Source organism: Lissotriton helveticus, chromosome 10 (genome assembly GCF_964261635.1).
Source record: "Lissotriton helveticus chromosome 10, aLisHel1.1, whole genome shotgun sequence".
In the NCBI taxonomy this organism is placed as follows: Eukaryota; Metazoa; Chordata; class Amphibia; order Caudata; family Salamandridae; genus Lissotriton; species Lissotriton helveticus.
The window spans coordinates 189,181,184-189,203,553 of record NC_136071.1 but is presented as its reverse complement, the minus strand read 5'-3'; the positions used below and the strand labels follow the sequence as shown (position 1 = coordinate 189,203,553).

Here is a 22,370-nt window from a genome sequence, read left to right as displayed (position 1 = left end):
CATGCCGGTGGACAATTCGGGCACCCATCTGTATTCTTGTTCCCGACGCTCTAGCCAAGCCAGCATGTTACCCTCTCTTTCCCCCATCGCATACACTCTGTGACTTGTGGACAGTAATCGCGCTCTCTCCTTTTCTCACAAAAGGACTTTATATTCAAGACGTTTATTAGTTAGGCGTTGCGCTGTGTCTTTCCTGGGAGGAGTTATGGAGTTATGGAGCGACTCTAGTTGTTGTAGGTCACTCTCAATTTCAAGTATGTGCTCGTTGTGACGCCGATTAGGGTCCATTTTTAGCGCTAACGCATGGCCCTTCAATACTGCTTTATACGCCTCCCAGATTGTCTATGCTGAATCCACCAATCCAAGGTTTTCTGCGAAATAGTGGTCAGTCTGTTCAGTCAGTTATTCCTTTATGTCGGGTATCTTAAGAAGCCACAGGTTTATCACTCTGGAGCTACGTTGTTTGGGCCGGTGGAAGGTAAGTTCGACCCACACTGGGGAATGGTTTGAAATTCCACGCAGAAGCCCTCGGGGATTTTGAAAGTGGCCTACGTCCGTCAGAAGTGTAAGGAAGTAGTCTATACGGGACATGCTCTTATGTGCATTGGAATAGTGGGTATAGTATGTAATTTGTGGTTGCAATGAGCTCCATATGTCCGTGAGTCCCATGGCCTGAGTAAATTCCGCCATGAGAGTGTTTGGTCTAGCAGTCGGTCGCTGGGGGTATCTATCTACTCTATCATCCATAGTCAAGTTAAAGTCACCCCCCATTATCAATGTGCCATCCGGCAATTCCAATAATATTTGACCTAAGTCGCAAAGCTCCTCTTTTCCCAATGAAGGGGGGAGATGCACCGAGATGACATTCAATACTTTCCCCTCACAGGTGGCCTCCAGAACCGCAAATCTGCCCTGTGGGTGCGCCCAGGCACGTGTGGGTGCAAGAGCTAGGCCCTTGCAAACTAGGATACCAGTCCCCCTGGAGCCAGAGGTAAACCCTGTGTGTACCAGTAACTTATATCCCCACCTGCTGAGGGCCTTGCAACTATTACCTATAAGATGGGTTTCTTGCAGCAGGACTATAATCTGGTGCGTGTCTCTTTAAATACTGTGACACTACACCCCTCTTTATTTTGTATCCTAGTCCGTTGACATTCTACGTCATAGCGGAGGGTTGGCCACATAGAACAATAGTAATGTATTCTAGTTGCGATTACAATTCTGTGGAAATGTGTGTGAAGGGGGTACACAAATATCAAAATATTTACAAGACAGAAGCAAAAGTAAGTACATTGCTTAAATCGTAACTCAACAGGGAATTCCTCGCCATGGGTTTGCAGTAAAGTTCAGATTGTAGCCCTGTTACTGAAGATGTAATTAACAGGTCTAAAAAGGCCAATTGATGTTTATCAAATTCAATGGTGAATTTGAGGAAACGGTTCCTCTCATTCAACCAGAGATGAAACAGCTGTAGCTCCTCCACGGTCCCCCGCCACACTACCAGGACGTCGTCTATATACCTTTTCCACAGTCGCAGACACTGCTGATATGGATTCGTGTCTGCAAAAATGTGGTCCTGTTCGAATTTGTGGACATACAGGTTAGCGAGACTAGGAGCAAAAACGCTGCCCATACTAGTTGCAGTGTATGGAAGTAGTGAAGTGAGGGAGATGCAGTAAAAAGAGGAAGTTCAAGATGTGCAGATGGACGAGAGGTGCAGAGGAAATGGGCATACATATCTAACAAATCACATGTAACTGAAGACCAAAACTCCTTCCACATGACTTAATTCTATTAACTTCACAGGGTTACATTTTCAGAATTAAAACATTTCCAATGTTAATTATTTATAACAAATCATTGTTGTTACTCATTTATCTTAAACAGCTAACAACCATTGAGAAAGCCAATCGTACTGACGGGTTACTGTGTGTCTTTTGCAATCTTGCTCTTAGTGCACCGGGTATGCCCAGGCGTGAGACTGTGTCACTGGATTCAAGCAAGCCTGGCTGTTGAGGGGTGAAACCCCAAACCGGTCCTAGGATGCTTGTTTCCGGTCATGGGAGGACCTGCTTTGGCAGTTCGGGTTTGACTGTTCCCATGAGGAACAGGGTCCAGACTGATTTGCATATGGCTGGGTCTAAACTGGGGTGGCATATTGAGCAAAAGAACGATGGATTTAACCCAGATCTCTTGACTGGGAAATTAATGTTTCGATTTGTTCTGTATTCCGGCCATCATTTGTGTGTCTTTTAGGTTTTAGGTGTATGTCAGATGTGTTATGCATCTAGATGCAATTACATCTCAGAGAGAAACCAAAATACCAGTTGGGTGGCATACTATGGGAATTACAGAAATGCATTTAACTTGTTCCCTTTTATAGAGCCTCCACGTTTTATATCCCACATAAAGACCTGTCTACACATATTTTTATATAATTGATTTCAGCCATCAGCTGTGGTTTCTTCCCAAAGGTCAGTTAGAGCACTTTGTTCCAAAGTTGATGCTTCATGTAGTGAAAGACGCTGTGCAAGCACATTCTTTGAAGGGCTGAAGTTGTTGTGCTGTACAATTTGAACATTACAGTAATTGTTTAACATATAAATTATGTAAGATATGTGGCAGTTTTTAATGTGATTAACATTTCAAGACTATATGTTCCCACTGCTTTATAAGCGTTTTTTATCACTAAATTCATTTGCTTTAAAATGCACCATTTGCCAGCCTTTTTTCATTTTTTTTCAGGAGCGGACCCACCCTTGACACCCCCTTTGTCTATTAAACTTGCTTGCATCGCTCGCTACATGAAAGTCATGCCCAATTTTTATGACCCACCACTTTCAAATGTCACCAACTGCCACTGGTTAGGGGTTGAATTTACATATCATAATTAAATATTAATTTACATACAAGACTAGAAATTCAATGAAACAAACGTTAAAGTAACATTATAGTTAGGCATGATAAAAAGATCTGTTTTTATTTTTTTTATACTTAAAAATGTACCGAAAAACCAAAGTTTAAAGTAACAGTGAATTTGTCAACACAATTGACAAACATTAATAGCAGTGCTAACTATAACTTGCGCTCTGCCATGCACTACTTATGACTTCACATATTACATCACTCATGACATACTCTTTGACAAAATTTATGACATCCCTGACAAAATCCCGACAGATACCCAACCCCCTATACTGCACGCAGCCTGCAGGTAGACCCTGTGTGACCTGAATAAGGCTCAAGGAAGATGGCCATGCATCCCACCTCCCCTTTAAAATACTTAAGACCCTAGGGGATGGGGTCTCCAAGGCCAATTGAGGCTTGGGAAGGGAGGGGCCATGTATCCCCCCTCCCCAGGGCCTTAAGTATTTTAAAGGGGAGGTGGGCCGCATGGCTATCTTTCTTGTGCCTTATTCGGAACTAGGGACCCCATCCCCAGGGCCATTTTCTTTAAAGGGGAAGGGGCTTGTGCGGCCGCCCTCAGCACACCTATGGTAGCCAGAGGGACCCCATCAGCGAGGCCTCTGTTTAAAAAAAAAAAGTGGGTGCCCCGTTGCCCACCCAGGACACATTCCATGCAGACATTGTCGGGTCGTAGGGGGAGACCCAGGGCCCTGAGGCCTCAATTAGCTCCCATTATGTTGCAGGAGCTGACATTAGTCCTGCCCGCAGGGAGCAGCTATTTAAGCTGCTTCCTATGGGCGGAAGCAATATCTCAATCTGTTTCCCTGCCCGCATAAGTGCGGGCAGGGAAACAGATCAAAAGTCTGCTCCTAGCAAGAGGCAGCATTTCTAAAGCTCCCGCCAGCTGGGAGCAGAGTTTGTGTTTGCTCCCGTTTGGTGGGAGTTTAAAAAATGCTCTTGCCAGGTGGGAGCCAACACAAGTTTCCCTGCCCATACTGGTGTGAGCAGGGAAACTGCAGTGTCCCAGGGTTGGGCTCCAAGGACACAGCAAGTTAACTGGCCCCAGGGGAAGGGGTTCCCGGTAAGACTCGGGGAGGGGGGTGTGCAGCCCCCATCCTTTAAAGTATAGGGACAGCCCTGCGGGATTGGGTCCGAACTGCCTTGTAAATGGTCGGGAGGAGGGCAGGGTGACCCCCTTCCCCTAAAAGATACAGTTGGCCCCAGGACTGAATATGGCTCAGAGAACGGGCCATGCACCCCCTCCCAACATTAATAAATTGGGCCCCGGTGTACAAGTTCCCCTCCCCTTAATTGAACCATGCAGCCGAGGTGGCATTCTTTTTTTCAATCCCTCAGGAGTCCTGCAGGATTAAGGCAAAAATTGATGAGTTATTTTTTATATTGGCCCCAGGGGTGGCCCCTCCGAGTACCCCTCAACCCTATGAGGCCTAATGGGCCTGGATATGCCCCCTTATATCTCCTTTTTAGTCCTCAAGTCCTATAATGGCTGCCAGCACCATTTGTCTCATGTTGCTGACACTAATTAACGGATTTACACCAAATTGCAAAAAGGACAATCTGTGGAACAAGATCTAGCCTCCTGGCCAATTTGACGACATTCCATTTGGCGGGTTTTGCAGTAGCCCTGCCTGAAGAAATCTATGGAAAATGCTTGGGATTTTGCATTTTGAGATCCCCCCCCCTTTTTTCTCGGCCTCGACTCCCACTTGATGGTCCCCCCTGGGCTAAAAATTTTCAAAATGGGGAGGGGGGCTGCACAGCCTTCCTTCTCCAGCCTTTAAAGGCCCCAGGGATCCCACCCCAGGGCCGATTCCTTTAAGAGGGGGGCTGCGTGGCCCTTCTTCCTGAGTCATTAACTCTTTGCGTGCGTCGGACGGCCCCCGGCTGTCCGACGTAACGGTGAGCGGGTGCGGAGGACGGCTGGGGGCTGTCCGAACCACGCCCAGTCATAAATCACCCGCACCGTGGCGGAATTCGCGCCGCGGTGAACGGGTTAATGGGCCCGGGGACCCCATCACCTGGGGCCGGCTCAGATGCTGTGTCTGGGGGAGCCCACCCCCGAGACATAGCGGTTCCCCTGCCTTCAGTATCGTGGGCAGAAAAACCTGAGTTTGCTCTCGCCAGGCGAGAGCATTTTTATATGTACCGCCAAGCGGGAACAAACACCAAGACTGCTCTCATTGGGCAGTGACTTAAAATTGCTCCCGCCACATGGGAGTACATTTTTCATCTTTTTCAGATGAAAATATTGCTCATGCCTGCAGGGAGCAGCATTAGTAGCTGATCCCTGTGGACGGTAGCAATGTCAGATCACGCCAGTGAGAGCCCTGGGGAATGGGTTGCCCGAGTCTGAAATTCAGCCGGGGAAGGGGGGCTGCTTGCCCCCGGGGGATAGGGTCCTGGGGGGTGAAATCAGCCTGGGGAGGGTGGCCATGTGCCCACCTCTCCTTAAAAACGTCGCTGGGGACTGGGTCCCAGGGGCCAATATCAGTCGAGGGAGGTGGGCCCTGTGCGCCCCCCTGCAAAATGCTGCCAGGAAATGGGGTTCCTGGGGATGAAATCAACTCGCGAGGGGAGCCATGCAGTCTTCTCCCCCTAAAAATGTTGCTGGAGGATGGGGTCAACAGTGCCAAATCGACCATGGGAGGGAGTTGCATGAACCCCATGCGTCCCCGTCCCTCTCATAATAATTCTGGGCTTTGGGGGAAGGTGTACTCAAAGGTGAAATTGGCCCAGGGAGGGGTTCCACAACAGGCCCCTTCCCTTCAAAATAACTGTGGGCCCTGGAGGATGGAGTCCCCGATGCCAACATCGGCCCAGGGACAGGGCCACACATATCCCTTTCCACCTGAAAATAACACTGGTTCCCAGGAGATGGGGTCCCTGGGGCTGAAATTGGCCATGGAAGGGGGGTGGAGCACGGCCCTCTCCCCATCATTTAAAAGAGTGGCCCTGGGGGAGTGGGGTCCCCAGGGCCTTGCAAGACTCATGAAGGGGGCCACCCGGCCCCCTTACCCTTTTAATGAGTGGTACGGGGATGGGGTCCTCGAGGCCGATAATGGCTCGAGCAGGGGGGCTACGTGGACCCCCTCCCTTTAAAAAAATAAATAGCCCTAGGGGATGGGGTCCCCAAAGACTAAAGAGCCTCTGTGAGAGGAGCTGCACACCGTCTCCTTTTACTTTATATGTACAGCCCTGGGGATAGGGTCCCCAGGGTCTAAAGAGGCTCAGGGAGGTGGGCCAGGTAGCCCCCCTCCACTTTAAAAAAAAAAAAAAAGACCCTGGGGATGGGGTTCTCGGCACGGCTGTGTGGGTTAGGTGCAGGGTCTGGCTGCAGGCCAGGCTATGCAGTCAACACCTCGCCATGCACGGCCAAAGGCTGTGTGCTGCGGAGGTTGCATTAACATATGGTAATTAAGTATTACTTTAAGGTTTAAAAAAACTAGAAATTGACTTCGAAAACCAAGGTTAAAGTAACGTTATAGTTAGGTGTGATAAAAAGATCTGTTTTTGTTTTTTAAAAAACCTTAGAAATGCTCTGCAAAAGGTTATAGTAATGTTATAGTTTGGTGAATTTGTCAATGACAACACTAACATTTTTAACTTAAAAAACACAGAAATTCCCCAGCTATAGTTAGCAGCACTAACTATCACTTGCACCCCATCCATGCTCTGCTTATGACCGCACATATGACATCACTCATGACATGTCCTATGACATTATTTATGACATCTCTGATGACAACTCAAATGACACCATTGAGAAGATCACTAATGACCTCATTCAAACTTTGTTCCCCAAATATTGCTCCATAAATTACTATGGCATTAGAGGTGTTATAGTTAATACTAAATAGCTCAGGAGAATATCTGCCATGATTACTGCCATCACAGATGCAATCGCCTTAGGTGTAGAAAGCCAACTTTATGTGGAACATTGACCCTACAGCATACACTTCACAGCTAGCATAATTCACATTAAAATGAACCGCATCTATATAAGAAACCCTCGTTGCGTTTGGTATTTAATCACTATACAACTGTTCACAGAAAGCCAAGTTCCTAAAAATAGTAAATGTCAGTTCCAAAACAAATGACCTACTACAGACAACTGTTATCTCTATCAAAACCTTGAAACTCACCAAACCTACATTAAGAAATGAAGTTGATATGAGTAGAGAACTGGATACTGCAAACAATGCTTACTCTATGGAGAGGGTTTACTGTATACCACACTGTTTTCAAACAGTGAAACTTTAATGAGAAATACACCACTGTGTATTAAAAAGCATCTACTAAGAACATTGTGCACTTTATCCTTCTGTTGTAAAAAAAAACCGATTTGTTCAAAAAAAACAAGATCTGAAGGTGCTAAACAGCATACTATCTGCACCCTTCATACTGTGGTGAAAACTTTACAGATAGCCCGTCCACTCAAGCAAAACTAGCACATGTACATAAGTTTGTACCTGGTGCACACAGTCTTCTGTGTTATGTAGAAATTGACATACTGTAGAAATTGGCATACTGACACAATTCTGTCTAACTCATCCCTGCTTACAAAAGTTAGTATCTTCTGGTAGATTCTTACTCCTGTTGAAAACTTTTTCTGAAGAACCAAAAAACTTATGTGTAACATAATGAACACACGTCATCTGTTAGCTGCACACTGAGTTACTCTGGAATACAAAGATTTATAACATGTTTAATACCTCAACAAAGCTATGGTGCATTAGGAGCACACATGTTTTGTAAACACCTACACCTATGGTACTTACCCGCCTCTATTTAAACTACAAAGCAAACTAGCACACTCATTGGATGATCTCATCAATGATGTCCTTTGAGAGGTCATAAATGATTTCATAGAACAGGTCATGAGTGACATCATGTGAGGTCATAAGCAGTGCATGGCAGGGCGCAAGTTATAGTTAGTGCTGCTAACAATAACAGGTAGTTTTTATTTTTTGTTCAAAACGTTAATGTTATCATTGGCAAATTAACCTATCTATAATGTTACTTTAGCCTTTGTTTTGTTTTAGTCAGTGAAAAAAAAAATAATAATAAAAAAAAAAATATATATATATATATATATATATATACATACATACATACATACATACATACATACACATACATACACACACCACCCGATTGACGAAAATAAGCCCACGCCTTCTTCCACTGGCGGGCCTCGACGGGGTTTCGTCTTACCCCAAGCAATCCCACAAAACGCCGTCTCAGTCAGTTTCAAAGACAACAAGTCGAGGCCCAAACTGCTTTTCAAGTGAAATTTATTTGGCGATCACACCCAACGCGTTTCGCAACCGCTTGTATACATATAAATTCTACTGTTCTCATGTAGGTGCATATCTGAAAGAGACACGTTAGTATTAGATTCCTTACCTTAGAATATCCCCAGGCGTCAGACTGGATCCGGAAATTTTTGCGTAGCAGTACCCTTGCGCGTCGGTAGGCATCGTCTGCGGCTCCGCGTCCGTCGTCGGCGTCGTGTGCGCCGTGATGACGTCGTCGGAGTACTTAGACGCCGCCTCCGCGTGCTGACGTCAGTTCTTCTTTTTTCCGCGCCAGCAAGCGCAGATCTGGAAAAAGCAGTAACCTAGTCAATTTTTGACTAACTTTTTGATCGATTTTTGATCATTTCTCGAAGTCTTTCTGACTCCAATTGGTGCCGTAGGGATGCCCGGCTTTAAGCACTGCGAGGATTGCGACCGCCTGATGTCGGTCACGGATCCTCACCACCTGTGTTTAACTTGTCTAGGCGTCGATCACGACGACAAGGCCTGCTCCGACTGCCGGGCCCTCTCTTCAAAAGCCAGGCGGGAGCGGTCCCGCAGGCGACTCGAACTCCGGCAGTCGGTCCCGCGCCGCGAGAGGTCTCGGTCCCACGGGAGGTCGAGGGACAGGTCGCGGGCTCGGAGCCACCACAGCTCCGAGTGTAGGCCGCACTCCTCCGGGTCGAAGTCGTCGTCAGGTAAGAAGCACAAGAAGTCCAAGAGGCGTCATCGCTCTGCGGACTCCCCCCGACGCTCGCACGATGCGATCGGGGGTTCGGGTGACACCACCCACGCGGGTCCGTCGGAGTCGCGGGCGCCGCGTACAGCTCCACACCCTCCAGTCCCTGGGCTAAACGCGACGCCGGAGGAGATCAAGCGCTTCCTCATGGCCATGAGGAAACTCTCTCCTCCGACGAGCTCCGCGGCGCCTTCGGGCCCAGCGGACCCGTCTGGGGCCCCTAGCGGGTCGGGGGTTTTGGCCCCGACGCCGTTGGGTGCTTCGGCCCCGACGCCGCCGACGCCTTCGGGCCCGGCGCCGCAGGTTCCCGCTATCCCGACGCCGCCGGCGACTTCGGGCCGCGGGGTCCAGTTGTCCCGGCGCCGCCGGCGCCTTCGGGTCCGGCGCCGCGGGACGCCGCTAGACCTTCTTCGGGATCTGGATCGTCTCCGGTGGACCTTATGACCTCCCCGGCGTCGGACCATCAGGTGTCGCCTCCGGCGCCGTCCTCGGGCGACGCCGTCCCCGATGCCCCCTTCATTCCTGTTCCGACGTCGGGACGGCCCCGATGGGCGCCGCTCCAGACGTCGTTTGGGGAGTTTCACTTCTATGAGCAGGCCCCATTAGTTGAGAACCCTGAGTTTCAGGAGATGGGTGATGAAGAGGATTGGGAGGGGTCTGAGGACCCTCTGACCCGAGAGTGTCAGTCTCATGAGGACTGGGCAGGAGACCTTGGGGAGGCCAGTGGCCTGGACACCTCTCCAGACCCTGGTTTTGTCTCCCCTCCTACCGTGGCTTCGGAGGAGGGGGCAACCTACAGTGTGGTGTTGATGAGGGCTGCCAAGGCCTTGGGCCTTGAGCTCCCCGTCGCGGCCGTGAGGACTAATCTCCTCACTGAGGTCCTTAAACCGCAGTCAAGCTCGGCCGAGCCTCTGCTGCCCTTTAATGAGGCCTTGACCGACGTTCTTCTGGGCACTTGGTCCAAGCCCGCTACGGGTTCGCCCGTAGATAGGAACGTGGCCAGACGCCACCGCCCGGCACCGGGCGACCCATGTTTCCTGTCCACCCACCCTACCCCCGAGAGCCTGGTCATCCAGGCCTCCAATTCCCAGACCGCCTTCCCGTCGGCACCGCCGGACAGGGAATCCAAGAGGTACGAGCAGTACGGCAAAAAGATCTTCTCGTCCCTTAGTCTGGGACTGCGGTCTTCCAACACCGCATGCCTCTTGGGCCGCTACACCCACTCTCTGTGGGATACAGTCGCGGAAGTGCTGCCAGAGTGCCCGTTGGAGGTACGGGCCAAACTCGGCCAAGCCCTTGTGGAGGGTTGGGATGCAGCCAAATATTCCATACGGTGTGGGCTGGATACCACCGACTCACTGGGTAGAGCGATGGCAACGACGGTGGCAGTCAGACGCCACGCCTGGTTGAGGTCCGCCAACTTTTCGGCCGATGTCCAGAACACCTTGATGGACATGCCGTTCGATGGCCGTCGCCTCTTTGGCGACAAGGCAAACCATGCGCTCGAGCGCTTTAAGGACTCCAGGGCTACGGCCAAGTCCTTGGGCCTCTCGGCCCCGCGCCAGCAATCGGCTGCCTTTCATTCCTTTCGTGGCCACGGAAGGGGTGTACCCACACGTGCTGCCAGCCACGCTCCACAGGGTAATACCCAACGCGGTGGCGGCCGTGGGAACCGCCGTCCCGGCGGTCGGGGACAACGGCGAGGTCAGTCCACACCTTCCCCCGCAGCATCCGCCTCAAAACCCTCCTAGTCCGTGCTTTCAGGCCCATGTGACGCCAGTGGGGGGCAGGGTTCGCCATCACCACCTCCACTGGCGCACCGTCACTTCGGACAGGTGGGTGCTGCAGATCGTCCGAAGGGGCTACTCCCTCCCCTTCGAGGCGACTCCTCCAGCCATGCCACCGCAGAACCACCGTGTATCGGGGGATCATTTGCGACTTCTGCAGGAGGAAGTTACGGCCCTCTTGGCCAAGGGGGCCATCGAGCGCGTTCCTGGGCCAGAAGAAGGGTGTGGTTGCCACTCCCACTACTTTCTGGTACCCAAGAATGGCAAAGGGGGCCTACGCCCTATCTTGGACCTCAGGAACGTCAACGGCTTCCTCCGGAAGGAGAAGTTCAAGATGCTGACACTGGCTCAGGTCCTAGCTGCCCTGGACCCAGGAGACTGGATGGTAGCATTGGACTTGCAGGACGCTTATTTCCACATCCCCGTCCTGCCGGCCCACCGGCGCTACCTGCGGTTCACGGTTGGCCACGAGCACTTTCAGTATACCGTGCTCCCCTTCGGCCTTACCAGCGCCCCACGGGTGTTCACAAAGGTGATGGCGGTGGTCGCAGCTCATCTGCGCAGGTTAGGGGTTTCAGTCTTCCCCTACCTCGACGACTGGTTGTTGAAGGCGGGCTCGCCCCAGACAGTCGTCAGCCACCTCCAGACTACGGCAGACCTCCTGCACCGACTGGGGTTTTCCATCAATGTGCCGAAGTCACACCTGTGCCCCTCTCAGAAGCTCCTTTTCATCGGAGCGGTTCTCGACTCGGCGCGGTTTCGGGTTTATCCACCCGAACAGCGGGTCCGGGATATTCAGGCTCTGATTCCCATCTTTCAGCCGTTATCCCGGGTCTCGGTCAGGTTGACACTGCGGCTTCTGGGGCTGATGGCCTCCTGCATCCTGCTGGTGCATCACGCCAGGTGGCGGATGCGGGCTCTGCAGTGGGACCTGAAGTTTCAGTGGGCCCAGCATCAGGGCAATCTATCCGACCACGTCCTGATCTCGGAGGGCACTGCGAGACAGCTGCAGTGGTGGCTCACGGACCGCGATTGGGTCAGCGGCAGATCCCTCTCCCTTCCCCAACCGGAGCACGTAGTTGTGACGGACGCGTCCCTCCAGGGCAGGGGAGGCCACATGGGAGAGGCGGAGATCAGAGGCCTCTGGTCTCCGGCGGAGACCCGACTCCACATCAACCTGTTGGAGTTACGGGCGATTCGTCTAGCACTGAAGGCATTCCTCCCCTCTGTCCGGGGGAGTGTAGTGCAGGTGTTCACGGACTACACCACCGCCATGTTGTACTGCAACAAACAGGGCGGAGTGGGGTCGTGGACCCTTTGCCAGGAGGCTCTGCGCCTCTGGCATTGGCTGGAACGCCAGGGCGTGACCCTGGTGGCTCAACACCTGGCGGGTTCTCTGAACGCCAGGGCGGACGAGCTCAGCCATCGGTGCATGATGGATCACGAATGGCGTCTGAATTCGGACGTGGCGCAAGGCCTCTTTCAGCAATTGGGAGAGCCTTGGTTAGATCTATTCGCCACCGTAGAGAACGCGCAATGTCATCAGTTCTGCGCGTTGGAATTTCCAAGGCGGCACTCGCTCGGAGACGCTTTTCGTCGCGAGTGGAGTTGCGGTCTACTGTACGCCTTTCCGCCTATACCACTTCTGCCCAGAGTGCTGAAGAAGATCAAGCGCGACCGGGCCCAAGTCATCCTTGTGGCTCCGGACTGGGCTCGAAGGTACTGGTATCCAGAGCTACTCAGTATGTCAGTCGATCACCCGGTTCGTCTGCCTCTTCAGGAGGACCTTCTGTCGCAGCAGCAGGGGACGGTCCTCCACCCGAACCTGTCCAGTCTCCACCTCCATGCCTGGAGATTGAGCGGCGACAGATGAGGCCATTTGACTTGCCTCCTGAAGTCTGTAACGTCATTCTGGCAGCCAGGCGTCCCTCCACAAAGTCGGTATACGCCTGCAGGTGGAACAGATTTGTGGCATGGTGCACAGCAAAGGCTGTGGATCCTCTTGCTGCCTCTCTTTACTCTCTTCCTTCTTTCTCTTGCCCAGCAGGGCTCTGCTCTGGGCACTATCAAGGGCTACCTTTCTGCCCTTTCAGCCTTTCCAAGGCTGCCTGATCAACCTTCTTTGTTCAAGTCCCCTATTGTAAATAGATTTCTAAAGGGCATCACTCACACGTTCCCTCCTGTTCTGTTTGTGATGCCTCAGTGGGACTTGAACCTGGTTCTTACGTTTCTGATGTGTGCTCCCTTTGAGCCACTTCACAACTGTCCTCTTCGCCTTCTTACTTTGAAGACTGCTTTCCTGGTTGCCATCACCTCTGCCAGGAGAGTGAGTGAGCTCCAGGCCCTTTCTTGTACTCCACCTTTCCTTTCTGTCCATCCGGACAAAGTGGTGTTGCGTACCAAGCCATCTTTCCTGCCCAAGGTTGTCACGGCCTTCCACATCGGGCAGTCTATCACCTTGCCAACCTTCTTCCCGCTACCGCATCCCTCTAAAGAGGAAGAGCGGCTCCACCGTCTGGACCCAAAACGTGCGCTCTCATTTTACTTGGACCGCACACGCCAGTTCCGGGTGGATGACCAACTCTTTGTTGGTTACGTGGGCGCTAAGAAGGGGAAAGCGGTGCACAAGCGGACCATCTCCCGGTGGATCATCTTGTGTATCCAGGCATGCTACTCCTTGGCTAGAAAGGAGCCCCCTGTTGGATTACGGGCTCATTCCACCCGAGCCACGGCGACTACAACTGCCCTGGGCCGGGGAGTGCCCATACAAGACATCTGTCAGGCAGCTACGTGGGCATCGCTGCACACGTTTGCAAGACACTACTGCCTGGACAGCCAAGTCCGGAGGGATGGCTTCTTTGGCCGTTCCGTCCTCCAGGACTTTCTGGTGTGATTATTGGTTTGCAGACCCACCACCGGGTTTGGTATTGCTGGGGTATCTATTCTAAGGTAATTAATCTAATACTAACGTGTCTCTTTCAGATGCACAAGTTACTACTTGTGTAACGATATATCTGTAAGAGACATTAGTTAGTATTAGATTCCTTACCGACCCACCTATCCTCCCCGTTCTGCGAACCGATATCTAGGGTTAGGGTTACCCCCTTTCAGGGCCCTAGTTTCAATGGCACCAGTGTTGGTTTTTAACATGGCTCTGCGTTTCTGGCGCTGAAAAGCTGTGTCTAAGAACTGACGTCAGGACGCGGAGGCGGCGTCTAAGTACTCCGACGACGTCATCACGGCGCCCACGACGACGGACGCAGAGCCGCAGACGACGCCTAGCGACGCGCAAGGGTACTGCTACGCAAATATTTCTGGATCCAGTCTGACACCTGGGGATATTCTAAGGTAAGGAATCTAATACTAACTAATGTGTCCTACAGATATATCGTTACAAAAGTACTAACTTGTGCGACATGTATGGTTTCTTCTATAAACATTCCATTCAAGATTTTGATATGCAGATTACTTTACTTTAATTAAATGTGATTCATTTACATTTTACAATCCAGGGTATTTGAAGACTCCCCATTCACAATGTTTTTTTCATGTACAAATATTTTGGTTAGATTTTATTACAACAGATCCTCAAAAGAATGTTCTTTAGTTTTTACCACTTCTTATGTTATAATGAAACTATTGCCTTCAACTGTTATTTGGTGGTCCTCATTTACTTTCTCTATAGTTCATTCATGTATGAAGACGCTTTCCCGTCCTGAAGAATGGTACATTCTTCCACTTTGGTGCACCAGAGTAAACTACACAGAACTCCTTTTCACACAATTTGATGATGAATTACTGAACAGGCACCAACCAGATATTGCATATCCTCTTGTCAGGCAACCAGGATCTCTTCTGCCAACAATCTCCCAAACCTCATGGTACCACACCATGGGACCTTCCTGATGCATTCGGAGTGCAGCACCTCCCCTTCGGCTTGAGGCAGGACCTGGTCTTGGCCACCCCCAGATCTGTTGACATGTTGTTGCAATGTGTGCTTCACTTCAGCTTCTTATTCTCTTTAGAAGATATCTCCTTTCATCAGAGCTACGCCCTCACCATCCTTTGGCTTCCTTATACGTTAACCCTTAACAGCATGAATGCACTGTGGTGTCAACTCTCACACAGTCCCCTATAAATGGTCTCTATATTTTTACATATGATATTCACACTTCTAGACTGTGTATTTGGAGTAACTTGCACATTGTAGAATCCACGTTTACTTGCCTATGAAAATAGATTTGTTTTCCTTAGGATGGAAAGAAACCTTCCAATCCAGCCCTGTGGTGGATAGATGGGGAAGGAGGTGAAGTGAAGTGGAGCTATGAAGAGCTGGAAGTCTTCTCCAAGAAGGTGGCTAATATCCTTTCAGGTCCTTGTCGTCTGAAAAAGAACGACCGAGTTATTGTGATTCTTCCTCGGATACCAGAATGGTGGTTGATAAACGTTGCCTGCATCCGAGCAGGTGAGTAAAAGCTGCTAGATAAAACCTGAAAATTTTGAATTATATGTATCTGTCAGAAACCAAACATTCACAATAAGGGGGTAATGCAGGATGTTTTCTGATGGATGCTTTGAACCGTAGATTTCTCACCCAGTAAATATCCCCAGGGGTTAGTCTGAATCTGGAGATTTTTCTCAGAATTGCTCTCGTGCACCGGTAGGTGGTGTTGTGCTGTGCTGCACCAACTCTATTCTGCCCTTTATGTGACACCAGAGCTACCTATATGTGCCACCACTGCACGCTGATGTTAGTATCTTTCTTTCTATACCTCCTGACTTTGATCCGGATTTCACTCCCAAAATTTTTATTTGTTTTTATGAATGTTCTTCAAAATTTTCATTCAGAAGTGTGCAAGGGAACAGGTCCCCTACAATTATTATAGGGTTTAAACCATGTAGAAACTGTCACAGGCAGATGTCTGTGACAAAACCCCATTGATGTATGTGTCTGGTGCCTTAAGTGGGGGGGCGCGGGGTGGAGGATGAACCTATTCGAAATTGTGCACTGATAGTCCTGAGCTGGGCGGATGATTAATACAATGTGATACGAATTGCAGGGAAAATGTGGGGGGGGCGATAAACAAAAAGGAAACCATTCCGGCAACCGCACCGTGGTGCGAGTACACGTTGCTGAGCCTCGACCCCAGGAGGGTGTTCCCCACATGATACAATGGACAGTTGGGGGTGTTGTATTAAGTTAAGGGAGGGGGGTGAGGACTGGTCTCGACCTGATTGGGAGGTTGGAGTGGGAGGTGGAAGGGCGGAAGGGATTGGGAAAGGGATGTTTTCGTTTGCTTGGTTTTGTGTTATGTTTATTAAACTGTGCACATCAACATGTTCCGTATTTGATAGTGTTGCTCTGTACTATAGTGACATAATTAATGCCCCTCTGAGGCTAGATAGAGAACTAATGACTGGAAGACTTGTAGTAATTGATGGTAGATAAATGCAAGATGTTAACCTGGAATGTTCGAGGCCTAAATTCTCCTAAAAAAGTAAGGCAGGTGTTGGCATATTTAAATCGACACATGATACAAATTGCTCTGATACAGGAAACACATTTGACTAAATATACCGAGCGGAGTGTAGCGTGTAGATAAGCAGGTTTTCAACTGGCCGCTTCATATTCTTCCTATGCGAGAGGCGTGCTAATACTAATTAAGAAAGGGGTCCAGTTTCAATCGTTGCACACATACACGGATGAGGATGGGAGATATGCGATGGTGTGTGGGAAACTGCACGGCACTCTAATCACCATTGTTAATATGTATGGGACGATTGCGGATGATCCAGCCTGTGTAGATCGCATATGTGGGAAATTGAGGGAATGGCCTGATGCTCCTGTAATTTGGGGAGGAGACCTTAATACCTATTTGAATGTGACACTGGATAAATCTAACCCCATTTCTAACCATACCCCTAAGGTTGCTAAGAGTGTTTTGCGGGCCATGGAGGAATTTGGTTTGTATGATGTTTGGAGAGTGCGACACCCACAGGTGCGAGAGGGTACACATGCGACACCAATGCACGGAAGTTGGTCACGTCTGGATTATTGGCTGATTGGAGGCGAGATGATGGAATGGGTGGAAAATGTGACACCTCTTGCTAGAACATTATCGAATCATAACCCAATGAGATTGGATATTGTGTTCCCGAAGGCTGTGAGAAGTCCCTTTACGTGGAGACTGCGTTCTGAGGCGCTGCTTGACCCCATATATGAGACAACGGTGCGTGAGGCCATAATACAATACTTCACATTAAACAAGGGCACTGTAGATGAAGCTTCAACACTGTGGGAGGCTTTTAAGGTTACTATTAGAGGAGTATGTATTGGAACAGCAGCGGGTATATTAATAGACATAAGAACTCAACTTCAAAACATAGAAAACACACTTCGGGACTTGGAAAGAGAATATGCCGCCAGGCCGGAGGCGGGAATGCTAGCTCGTATACAAGAACTGATTAAGGAATATGATGAACTTGCTGTTACGGAGGTAAAATATTTGTCCCGTAGACATACAGCGAGAAGATATGGGGAGCCAGGTAGACCGGGGCGCACGTTGGCGTTCAAAATTAAGGAGCGGATTGAACAACCTCGTGTGGATAGAATAGTTGATGAACAAGGAGGTGAACACCATGCTCCCGAGGATATCGCGAAACAGTTCTGAGGTTTTTGCAAGGATTTATATAAACACGCGGTACGGCATCGGAACTAGAATTTGAGGCATACCTAGAGAATATAGCTTGTGCTTGGCTCTCCGATGTGCAGAGACAGTACCTCTGTTTGCCTATAGATGAACAAGATATCAAGTTGGCGATTGCAGCAATGTCTAATGGTAAGGCACCTGGCCCTGATGGGCTTACAGTAGAATTGTATAAGAAATATGCCGATCTTCTCGCACCACACCTATTGGAAATGTATGCGGAGGCGTATGACGCAGGGATACTGCCTTCATCATTAAGAGAAGCATTGATTATTACTCTGCTTAAAAAGGACAGACCGCCAGACAGATGTGACTCTTATCGCCCGCTATCACTAATTAATATAGACGCCAAGATTTTGGCGAGAATATTGGCAACCAGATAACAGCCTCTGTTGTAGGGCCTGGTACTACCGGATCAATCTGGATTCATTCCTGAAAGGTCTACCTCACATAACCTCCGTACCATTTTCTCCATGTTTCATGTACTAGAGCCAAGTCTTGAGGTGGTGGCAGTGTTATTGGACGCTGCCAAAGCATTCGAGTCGGTGGAATGGCACTATATGTTTCGGGTCTTGCGACGCATGGGTTTTCCACCCCTCTTTATACAATGGATAACAGTACTCTATACGGCGCCAACGGCGAGAATACGAGATGGGGGGACTAACATCTGAGGCGTTGCGCATTGAGAGGGGCACCCGGCAGGGATGCCCTCTATCACCGCTGTTGTTTGCGATTGTCTTAGAGCCCCTGGCTTGTGTCATCCGTCAACGGCACAGGGAGGCTGCCCTTAATTTCAATTACAGGCCGGTAGGGATATCGTTATATGCGGATGATATGGTGCTCTTCGTTCGTGAGCCGAATAGGTACTTGGCACAATTGCTTCGAGAATTTGTTCGTTTTGATATTTGTCTGGCCTCCACATAAACTGGGATAAGTCATATATAATTCCATTAACAACGGCTACTGCTCAACCCAGTTTGGAGTTTCCGTTGATGTGGTCAACAGACCCAGTTAAATACTTGGGTGTGTGGGTGCACCGTGACGCACACGTGGTAGTCGGGGAGAATTACGGGAGGGCATACTCGAAACTGGAAAGCTTAGTTGACATGGATTTCATTACCGCTCTCATTGGCGTACCGCATTGCTCTCGTCAAGATGGTAGTGTTACCTAGATTCCTTTATCTTTTCATGAATATACCGATAGCGCTCACGATTGAGTTTTTAGGCGCCTTCGTAGTCAATTAATTAGATTGGTGTGGGGAGGCGAAACGGCGCGGATACAGTGGTCGATCCTTACTAAAGGGTATGAAAGAGGAGGATTCGCAGCTCCAGACTTTTATGTGTACTATTTGAGTGCGCAGGCACAGTATTTATATTATTGGTACAGACCACATGCATTCACTCCACATGTTGCAGTGGAGGCAGGAGATGCGGCTCCAATCCCACTTCACAGTGTAATTACTCACCATTCTCGCGGTACTCCGAGGTCAGAAATTAATGCAGTTGATACCACTGTTTCCGCTTGGTGAAAAATTGGGCAGTTAGCACAGAAACTGCCAATATACGCGCCGCGCATGTACCTAGACCATCACGTCGCAATGTCAGTTACACACGAAGCAGCCTCCATGAGATTATTGCAAGAAGCTGGTCTTTCACATATGCAGGATATCTATCCCAATGGCTCATTTATCACACAAGAGATCCTACAGTATGTTAGCAACCAATCGCTTCTCTTCCGATTTGCTTTACATAGATTACAACACGCGGCCAAGTTACATTACACTATGTGCCCACAAGAACCTCCCGCGCTATTGTCCCTGCAATTTGTACTCAAACACCCCTACTAATAAAAGATTGATCTCAAAGCTCTATAAGATGATTAAAGATGAAACTGTGGATGTAATTGACAGGAGTTGGGACAGATGAAATAAATGCTTGCCAGGGCCTGTATCAGAGGAGAATTGGAAATATATTTGTGGTCTGACGGGGAAACTTAGTATGAATGGCAATCTTCGGATTATACATTTTAAATATGTACACCAAGTGTACTATACTCCAGCACGACTGCATAGATACGGATTACGTGTGACTGCATGCTGTGAACGGTGTGGACACGTGGATGCAGATTTCATGCATCTGGCGTGGAACTGTCAGAAAGTGGCTGAATTCTGGGACGCAGTGGTCCGTAGTCTGCAGGAGATGGTAACTGCGGACATTCCATGTAATCCACTTATATGTCTACTCTGCTGTGTGCCACATGTCAAGGGGGTGAATGGTATTTTTGTACAACTAGCGTTCTTATTAGCGGAGCGAAGAGAGGCGATCACATGGGGTAGTAGACATCGACCTGTATTTAAGGCATTGATAAAAGACATGGTGTATTGTCGAGACAATCTTAATACATATGCAGAGGAACTGCCGATGAATTCGAGGCCAAGAGACATCTGGGAACCATTACGATTATATATCTACTTCATAACTCTGAATAGTATACTAGTTTACATGAGAAGCTCAGAGGGGCAGGTCACATAATGAGAGTTGCTGACAGGTAAATTTAGATATGTTTGCTCAACCCAATGATGCACAGTGACTATAATATGTGTCCTTCGATACTATTTGATTTGTTTTCTCCTTTTTTGCCTTGGTTGACCTATTATTTTTCATGGCTAAAATGTGACGTACTTGTCTGCTCGCACATGATGAGGTATTTAGGAATTTGGTTGCCTATGTATAGGTTTTGGAATATGCGCTATATGATTGTATTATGGATGTAATATGTATCATTTTTGTTTTTTATTTTTTCTTTATCCTGTATTCTGTTTATTCTTATTGTGTATTGTCTTTTTTTGTTGTATTCAGAAAATAATAAAAAAAGTAAAAAAAAAAAAAAAAGATCTTCCTCATACTCCAAGTCATCCAAGTAAAAAAACAAAAAGTTGAAGTGGGATTCTCCATTGGTCTGCCCCTCTTGACCAAAGAAGTTGTGGAGATGCCTTGGTGCATCTCAGTCTGGCTCTCCTACCGTGAAACCTATTCTTCAGCTTATTCCGTTGCCTCCTGAGTGTCCGGGTCCATCGACAATGAAGCAACAAGTAGAGGCTTTTAAATAATCCATGTTTCACATCTTCAGAACTCTTTTGGCTCCATTGGGCATGCCTTCATGGCCAAAGAAGCCTCCAGTCAGAATACTATCAGAGGATCCGTCCTCGACGTCATCTGCACCTCTTGACCCCACTAAAGGGTACACTCTGATTCCGGGGTCGACGCACAACCCAACACCAATGCGGAGGAGGAACCCGTTGTTTTATCTAACTCCGAGGCAGACGGTACACAATCTTGACCAAAGTTGAGCCCTATACAGCTCATGGTGCAGCTGATGCAACCACATTCTGAGTCTAACCGGACACTGCCATTACCTGGAATGCGCCAGCAAATGCTATATATTCCTTTTTCCTTTGACTGAACATAGTCAACATGCTCACACCACCTACACTCGTGAAATTTGTATCCGTTTCCCATCTTGAAATTCTCATTGCCAATGTACCTTTCTTTTAATTTGTTTATTCCCACTTCTCCTCGTTAAATGTCCCCACCCACAAGGAGTCATGTCATATGGGCTGGTTAGTTTGTCTTTCTCTGGCCTATTGAATTTGATAACTTTTGTCTTCAGTCCTGTGTGTTCAGGATACGATAATATCACCAGCTCTTTCCTTTGTGCCTGTTTCTGAATCACTTGTTGCTAAGCCAAGAGATCCTCTGTTAAGTATAGTTCTTTCATATGCACAATAGTGCAAGTCTTGAATGTTTCTTCTCGATGTCTACCCTTGTCCCCCTTGCCGGTTAATAAATGTGCTCTGCCCCTCTCGAGGTAGCAACTCAAACATTGAAAAATAATCTAGCCACACAACTTTATCCCTTAACTGCCTAGACACATGTGCCACAGACTTGAAGACTGCTTCATCCGCAACAGCTGCCATCTCTCCTAGTATGGTTTTATAAAATTCCCAAATGCTCCCTGTCATGGCTTTACAGGAGTAGGTAAAATGGCCTCATCCTGGTTTTTCACTAAGCCATTGTTATCCTCTGTGTTTGCACACACAGCACTGGTTACTGTGCTCTCTAAATCTTCCTAATCCACCAAGAAAGCAGCACCTCCACTTTTTAGGTATCACCTGCACAGCGCTTGCGCGGTGCTTAAGTAATCTATTATTTTAAATATAAACTTAAAAGGGACTTACATCCCGCCTCCTCTTTCCTGGCTTCTCATTGGTTCCCATGTGTGCTACTTACTTTTCCTCCATTTCTGTTGGATCCAGCATTTTTTCCTGCATTTATTAATACTTGTTCCTCGTCTGTTTCTGTTATCAGAATCTGTGCCCTCAATACTGTTAACATCTGCTTCGGTGGAACAATTTTTCCATAAAATGTTGCCTCTTTTTGCTTTTTACTCTTGCAGCATATTTATATAACATTTTATCACCCGGGAAGATTAACTGATTTGCATAGAATCACAGGATTTTAGGCCAACGAGACTCGAACTGGGATCCTCAGCTCTTGAGTCAGCTGCTCTGGCCACTGGCCACATCCTATCCACTCCTGTGTTATTTGCTGGGGGGGGAGGCTCTTTCCTTCTCCCAGATGATGTTTGATAAACACAGCTCTTTATGCATCACATAGGCAAAACTGATGCATTACCAATGTTTGTTCTTTTTGATGTACGTTTCTATCCTGCCTTATCTTTACCTCTGCTTCCCTTTTCTTTTTGTACACTGCTTCCTCTCTGGCTCTTCACTCCCCCAACTTTCCTCTGACCTTCATCCTTTGCTTCTGTTCTCTTCTTTTTTTCCAGTAGCATTTCCTTCCTGCAAAGATCTTATTTGAAGAGACTACATGGGGGCCAGGCACTACCCCT

General features: G+C 48.5%; 1 protein-coding gene across 2 annotated transcripts in view; it reads left to right on the top strand.

Moving 5' to 3' along the window:
- The window catches only part of LOC144786124 (acyl-coenzyme A synthetase ACSM3, mitochondrial-like), a 413,227-nt gene that overhangs the window by 123,694 nt on the left and 267,163 nt on the right, over positions 1–22,370 (top strand). For both annotated transcript variants that reach the window (XM_078665090.1, XM_078665091.1), the window contains exon 3: positions 15,006–15,216. In XM_078665090.1, the coding sequence (XP_078521216.1) occupies positions 15,006–15,216 (211 nt within the window). The remainder of the gene's footprint in view (positions 1–15,005; positions 15,217–22,370) is intronic.